Genomic DNA, 7807 nt, shown 5'->3' on the forward strand with positions numbered 1-7807 from the left:
AATAAAGAAGCCAGGCTTGCACACAGATAATTCTAAATATGGGTGATAAGTGCAGTGGAGATAAATGCACTATGAAGGGGGACAGAGGGAGCTCGATTTAGCTGGCAAAGCTAAGAAGGCTTCCTGGAGGAGCAAGCATGCCTGTCTTTGTTCACGCCTGTATCCTCAAGAGGACGTTTGCTGATTCGTGAACGAATGTGGCACTGTTATCATAACTGCATTTCTTTGGACATTATCTCTTATTGGTGGCAAATGATATACTTTTCCCATTTATAAAGCAATATCCCTCCAAGATAAATACAAATAGTAATAATAATCATTGCATACCTACTATGTGCCAGGCACTGTATTAAGTACTCTTCATTGAATCGTCTTGATAGTTCTATGGAGTAGGTCATATGTTTATACCCATTTCTCAGATGAGGACATTAGAACACATGAAGGTTGAGTAACTTGCCCAGGCCATGAGGCTCCAAGTCTATGCTCATAACCACCACACCAGCGCCTTTCCTCCTAAGCACTATGGGCTTTGGGGACCAGATAATTCTCTGTTGTGGGGCCTGGCCTGTGCACTGTAGGGATTTTAGAAGCATCTCTGGCCCCTATCTACTATGCCAGTAACATCCACCAGACATGATAATCAAAAATGCCTCCAAATATTGCCATGTGTCCCCTGGGGGAGAAATTGACCCTCGTTGAGAACCACTGGTCTACACTAAACTACCTTTACAAGCTAAGTAAATGCAAAAAAAATTTGGGGCTAATGTACAATGAAGTTTTAAGTAAATAATAGTACAGAGGTTGCCTGGCAGCCCAGAGGGACGCCTGCTCCGCGGGCCAGGGACCCTGTCTGATTCTGTGTGTGGCTATGAATCAGCAGAGCCTACAGCAGTGCCTGGCACACAGCAGCTCTCAGCATACTTCTATAAATGAGGCGGATGTGGAGGAACTGTAACACTTAGGGATGCTGAAGGATGCCGTTGCTATTTTCACTCTTAAGTGAATGTTTTTGTGCACTGGGGCTGCTGTAACCAAATACCTGAACTGGGTGGCTCTCAAACAGACATTTATTGCTCACAGTTCGGGGTGAGGAGGTGAAGTCCGAGATCAGGCCACCAACCTGGTGGGGTTCTGATGAGGACTCTCTTCCTGGCTTGTAGATGATGCCCCCTTACTGGGCACTCACAGAGTGGAGGGGCAGGGCTCCGGTATCTTTTCCTCTCCTTATAAGGGCACTAATCCCATCATGAGGGCCCCACCCTCATGGCCTCATCTAAACCTAGTCACCACCCCAAAGCCCCACCTCGAATATGGTCCCATTGGGGTTAGGGCTTCTCCCTATGAATTTGGCGGACACAATTCAGTCCACAGCAGCAAATAATTGCAGGATCAGCATTGTCAGCTGAGTCTCGGGAGTCACTGAGGGTCTCTCCTCTCTTCTTCCCCCAGGCCGGAGAGGGATGTGAAGACTCAAAATGACCCTCTTACCAGGAGACAATTCTGATTACGACTACAGCGCCCTGAGCTGCACCTCCGACGCCTCCTCCCACCCGGCCTTCTTCCCGCAGAGCCAGTCACTCAAGGGCGTCTTCTACCGCCGGGCCCAGCGGCTGCGGCCTCAGGATGAGCCCCGCCAGGCTGGCCTGCCCGAGGACCGCCGGAGGCGGATCATCATCAACGTGGGTGGCATCAAGTACTCGCTGCCCTGGACCACGCTCGAGGAGTTCCCGATGACGCGGCTGGGCCAGCTCAAGGCCTGCACCAACTTTGACGACATCCTCAACGTGTGCGATGACTACGATGTCACCTGCAACGAGTTCTTCTTCGACCGCAACCCGGGGGCCTTCGGCACCATCCTGACCTTCCTGCGGGCGGGCAAGCTGCGGCTGCTGCGTGAGATGTGTGCCCTGTCCTTCCAGGAGGAGCTGCTGTACTGGGGCATCGCCGAGGACCACCTGGACGGCTGCTGCAAACGCCGCTACCTGCAGAAGATGGAGGAGTTTGCCGAGATGGTGGAGCGGGAGGATGAGGAGGACCCGCTGGACAGTGACAGCCAGGACAGTGAAGGCCTGGCGGAGGGTGATGGCCACCGGGGCCACTGCATGCGGAGGCTGCGTGACATGGTGGAGAGGCCGCACTCGGGGCTGCCAGGCAAGGTGTTTGCCTGCCTGTCAGTGCTCTTTGTCACCATCACCGCCGTCAATCTCTCCATCAGCACCTTGCCCAGCTTGAGGGAGGAGGAGGAGCAGGTAAGAGCCCACAACTGTGTGCGGGGAGACTTGCTGCATGGGGGACGGTCACTCAGGACAGGAGACAAAGCTGTCTGCTAGGCCACCTCCTCTCAGAAGTCCACAACTTTCACAGTGTCACCTCCTCCAGGAGGCCTTCCCTGACTGCGCTGGCTGAGGACCATCCTCCCTCCCTCCTGACAGTATGTCATCCACCTCCACATTCAAATAGGGGCTCCATACCTGTCCCGGTCTAGGCCCTGTGCCCCCAGTGTCTTACAGCAGTGTCCAGCACCACAAGGCACTCCAGCACTCTCTGTTGGATGAATGAATGAGTGAATAAGTGGATGGCATGATTTATGATGTGCTTGGCCTGAAGCACATGACACATCATCAACATTTATTTCACCGACTTAAGTCCTTTCTCAACCTTCCGAGTTCCCTTGTATAAAAATATCCCAGAAATGTAACTTCTGTGGTAGGGATGCGTGTGTGCGCGTGTCTTCAAATAGTGAGCGTTTCTTTGTTAAATAAGTGAATGCTTATAGAGGGTTTACTCCAGAAGCTGGCGCAGGGCGTGCTCCATTCTCAGGGCTACCACTTAGCAGGGGAGCCAGGAGCCGCTGCAGCCCTGCCTGCATCCAATCTGACAGAGACTCTTCCAGCATCCCCGTACCCCGTACCCTGTACAGGTGTGCTCTCAGACACGTGACACATGAGAACACTGAGGCCCAGCAGCTTGCCCAGACCCAGGTCTGACCAAGTCCAAATTCCGTGTTCTTAAATGTGGAACTATGGGTTCCACATGGAGCCTGAGTCCTAAGATAGCCCACAAAGGTGGGTCATGGGCTGCACTCCCCCAAATTTTGACTTGGTCCCCAACATTTATTTATTTTTAATATATATTTTTATTTATTTTGGAGAGGAAGGGAAAGGAAGGGAGAGATGGAAACATCAGTGATGAAAAAGAATCATTGATCGGCTGCCTCCTGCACGCCCCACACTAGGGATCGAGCCCGCAACCCAGGCATGTGCCTTTGACCGGAATCGAACCCAGGACCCTTCAGTCCGTAGGCCGATGCTCTATCCACTGAGCCAAACCAGCTAGGGCCCCAACATTTAAAAGTAAGGTATTTTTTCATTTAAAAATTCAAACTCCCAGCTCCTGTTAAAACTCTGTATGGTGGGGCTGCTGGTCTGCCATCCCACACAGCCGCTCTCGGTGGGAACTGAGTCCCCGGGACATCTGCTCCCCAGTTCAGCCTCCTTCTGTGTGAGTCCCTTGTGCCTTTGAGTGTGGCCCCACCCCATAACAAAGAAACAGAATTTCCGGAGGATGAGGCCCAGAAATCAGGATTTTAAAAAGATTCCCAGGTGATTCTAATGTGCAGCCAAGGTTGAGAACCTTTGCTCTAACGTATTTCTAGAGAGAGAGCTATTAGAGCAGGACTCGCAGAGCCCAGCTGTGCCCAGGGACCACAGGGTGCCCCAGGCTACAGCCATCCATGCCTTCCTCTCTGCCAAAAGGCCCCTTTGAACTTGAGGTCGCCACCATCCAGTTATATTCCAGAGAGACCAGCTGGCAGCCCGCCTGCCGGAGGCAGCAGCACGCAGGTGTGTGTGAGAGGCCGATGGAGTGTTTTCTTTGTACTGACTTATCACGACATTAAAATCCAGGAGATTTCATGGAAAACTCCAGATTTCCAGCTTTTCTCCAATGAGGCTGTCTCAAGCCGGAATTCGTGGTTCAGGGCAGCGATCAAGGGGTGGACGTGATGGCCATGCTCTCTGGCAGCCTCCACCCCAAATGGCTCAGCTCCCCCATTTCCTTTGCCCGCCTGGCCTTGAGTTGTCCCCCTCCCCCCGTCCGAACGCCATTCCAGTGCTCTTCCGTCCAGCCAGGTAACACATATGAGCTGCTCACCTGCAGCACGCCGGGCCTTTGCAAGTGAACAAACTGCCCCATCCTTGGGGTTACAGTCTGTTGGGACAGAGAGGAGGGGGCAGAGACAGACAATAAACATGATAAATAAGTAACTTAAAGGCATATTCAAAGATGGGAAGTGCTGTGAATAAATGGAGCGGGATAAGGGGAATTGGGTATAGGACAAAGGGAGAGGGTGATTTTTAAACAAGGGGTCACCAAGGCCTCCCTGGGAAGGTGATATTGAAGCAAAGAGCTGGAGGCAGGAGGGCAGAGCCATGTGGGCGTCTGGGGAAGAGGAATCCTGCTGGGGGGTGAGCCTGGGCTGGTGGAGGGGCAGCGAGGAGACCCGCGAGGCGGGAGCAGGTGAGCGAGGTGGGCAAGGGCGAGGAAGCGAGGGGTGGCAGCTGCCACGTGTGTCCTGGGAGACTTGCACTGTCCCTCTGAGCCATGGGGGCTGCTGATCAAGGAGGGCCAGGATCTGACTCCTGTGCTCAGGGTCCCTCTGGCTAAATGGACTGTAGGCCGAGGGAGCCCAGGGAGGGGGTGCCCACCCTGTCCAGGTGAGAGAGGATGGTGGCTAGACCAGGTTGGGGCCGTGGACATGGTGAGAAGTGGTTAGATTCTGGAATCATTTTAAATAAAGAGCCGACGGGATTTCCTGAGGATGACATGGGAGGTGTCAGGACAAGGCTAAGTCTCTTGTCCTGAGCAAAATGGGAAAGGTGGAACCGCTGTTTGCTAATCAGGGGAACGACAGGCGGGCTGGTGAAATCAGGAGCCCAAAGAAACTGGATCCTTTTTAATTTTTATTGAATTTACTGGGGTGACATTTGTTAATAAATGACACAGGTTTCAAGTGTACAGCTCTACAAAGAAACTAGATCATAATTGTTCTCACCACAAAAAAGAAATGATAATTATGTGGCATGATAGAGGTGTCCGCTCTATGGCAGTAACCATGTTGCAATGTGTAGATGCACCAGTCAGCACATGGACACCTTAAACTTACATGTTAATTATACTTCACCAAAAAAAAATGTTTAAAACAATCAGGAGCTGGTTTGGGACATGAGGAGTTTGTGACTCCCATCAAACACCCGAGAGGTGACAACAAGAAGGCAGCCCAGCCCATCTGGGTTCTGAAGTTCAGGGGCAAGGTCTGGGCTAGAGAGAGAGATGGTCAGCATCGAGATGACACCTCAAGCCCTAGCGATCGCCCAGGGGGTGCGCATAACTAGGCAGAGGCCCCAGGGCCATATGACACGGGCGGGGGCGGGGGGGTCATCCAGGTAGCACAGCGCCCTGCCCAGGGCCAAGCTCCATCCTCCTCCTGGTGGGACCGCTGACTCTCCCGGGACTCTCCCCTCCCCCAGGGCCAGTGCTCCCAGATGTGCCACAACGTCTTCATCGTGGAGTCGGTGTGTGTGGGCTGGTTCTCGCTCGAGTTCCTCCTGCGGTTCATCCAGGCGCCCAGCAAGTTCGCCTTCCTGCGGAGCCCGCTGACCCTGATCGACCTGGTGGCCATCCTGCCCTACTACATCACCCTGCTGGTGGACGGTGCCGCCTCTGGCCGCCGCAAGCCGGGCACAGGCAACAGCTACCTGGACAAGGTAGGGCTGGTGCTGCGGGTCCTGCGCGCGCTGCGCATCCTGTACGTCATGCGCCTGGCCCGCCACTCCCTGGGGCTGCAGACGCTGGGGCTCACCGCCCGCCGCTGCACCCGGGAGTTCGGGCTCCTGCTGCTCTTCCTCTGCGTGGCCATCGCCCTCTTCGCCCCCCTCCTCTACGTCATCGAGAACGAGATGGCCGACAGCCCGGAGTTCACCAGCATCCCCGCCTGCTACTGGTGGGCGGTCATCACCATGACAACTGTGGGCTATGGAGACATGGTACCCAGGAGCACGCCTGGCCAGGTGGTGGCCCTCAGCAGCATCCTTAGCGGCATCCTCCTCATGGCCTTCCCAGTGACCTCCATCTTCCATACCTTCTCCCGCTCTTACCTGGAGCTCAAGCAGGAGCAGGAGCGGGTGATGTTCCGGAGGACCCAGTTCCTCATCAAAACCAAGTCGCAGCTGAGCGGCCTGTCCCAGGACAGTGACATCTTGTTCGGAAGTGCCTCCTCGGACACCAGAGACAAGAACTGAGCCTAGAGCCCACCACCGCCACCCCCAGGACACCCCCAGCCCTGCCTGCGGCTTGACGCTATCGCCATCACTGCAGATGCCTTCTAAGGTTCATGCCAATTCTGAACGTGGCCCTGGCCTAGGACTGACCCCATGCACGCCCCTGGGAGGATGTTCACAACATCCCAGAAGGGTCCCTGCCCTCCTCAGCCAGCCAAGCTGGTCCCAGCACACAGCGTGACCGTCCCCGCCCGACCCAGCCCTCCAGCCTGTCCCTCGATAAGGAGATGGCGTGTTCTTTCCACCATGTAAATAGCCCGCCCAGCAAAGACCTGCTTTATGGGTGTGCCTGGAGAAAAAATACAATCGGCCACAGCTGTGTGTCTGTCTTTACTGTGGATCACATGCAATTAAAGGAAACCAGTGAAGAGGAAGCACGCCTTCCACGGGGTTCTCTTAAGAAAGGAAAGTGTCTCCCAGCAGAACAGCCAGTGTGGGGACCAGAAGGAAAAGGCCTGTTTCCTCGGGCCCCTCGGCCAGGCAGGGCCCCGGTGGGGCTGGAGGGAAAGGAAGGCTTTGGGAAATTGGTTGGGAAATACGGAATTCCCTCTCTCTTGTTTCTCTTTGACTCCCCTTTTCCTCCTCGCCCACCTTTTTCCTCCTATTTTGCACCTTTAGGCCCATATCCTCAAACTTTTACCCCAAGGTACCCCTCACAGTTGCGTGCACCCCAAGGGGCCTGTCAGCATTGCTGACTACAAAGGTGAAATCGCTTCATTTTTTCTTTAAAAAAAAGAGAGGCTGTATTTTTAATTCTATTCCACATGTATTTAAAATTTGGAAAAATAATTTAAACTAGTTACCTATGTCTAAATCTAAGCTGAGAGTGGGGTTGATGCTTCAGAAGCGGGGGGAGGGGGGATGTCGGGGTTCCCTGAACAGTCTGAGACGCATAGTCTGAAGCCCCCCAAGGACTCCCCCAAAGACCCACAGAGCACCTGCCGCCGGGAGCACCTCCCGACCTCACGTGCTGCGGGTGACCCTCAGTAGAGGGAACCCCAGGCCATCCCACCAGGCTAACTCAGCTCTCAGGGGTCAGAGCCCCTCATCCCTCGGTGCCAGACAGACACAGCCGGTCTTCACCCTCACAGGTCCGGCAGCGTCACTTCTTCATCCTGGCCCACAGCCCCTCCCCTGGGCCAGCAGCACAAAGCATGCTCTAAACTAAAGCAAACCTGGTCACTGGCTGCCCCGCTAGACCCACTGCGGGCCGTCCATCACGTGGGGAATGAACACGAATGCCCTGCATGAGCTGGGCCCCGCCCGCCTTCCCAGCTCCAGCTCCCACCTGTATTTAGCTCACTCCACCCAGCCACACTGGCCTTTGTCCTGCTCTTTCCATGAACCGAGCCCCGTGGTCGGCAAACCGAGGCTCGCGAGCCACATTTGGCTCTTTGGCCCCTTGAGTGTGGCTCTTCCACAAAATACCGACTTCTGCGCATGGGCCACGAAGTTTCAATCGCACTGTA

The 7807-nt window shown here is 54.6% G+C and overlaps 1 protein-coding gene across 1 annotated transcript in view; it reads left to right on the forward strand.

Moving 5' to 3' along the window:
- The window catches only part of KCNG1 (potassium channel, voltage gated modifier subfamily G, member 1), an 11281-nt gene extending 4642 nt beyond the window's left edge, over nt 1-6639 (forward strand). The window contains exons 2-3 of the mRNA XM_005866186.2: nt 1450-2249; nt 5529-6639. Of these exons, the coding sequence (XP_005866248.1) occupies nt 1476-2249; nt 5529-6299 (1545 nt within the window). The 5' untranslated portion in view covers nt 1450-1475 and the 3' untranslated portion in view covers nt 6300-6639. The remainder of the gene's footprint in view (nt 1-1449; nt 2250-5528) is intronic.
- Nucleotides 6640-7807: the final 1168 nt, after the last annotated feature.

Source organism: Myotis brandtii, unplaced genomic scaffold (genome assembly GCF_000412655.1).
Source record: "Myotis brandtii unplaced genomic scaffold, ASM41265v1 scaffold225, whole genome shotgun sequence".
NCBI lineage: Eukaryota > Metazoa > Chordata > Mammalia > Chiroptera > Vespertilionidae > Myotis > Myotis brandtii.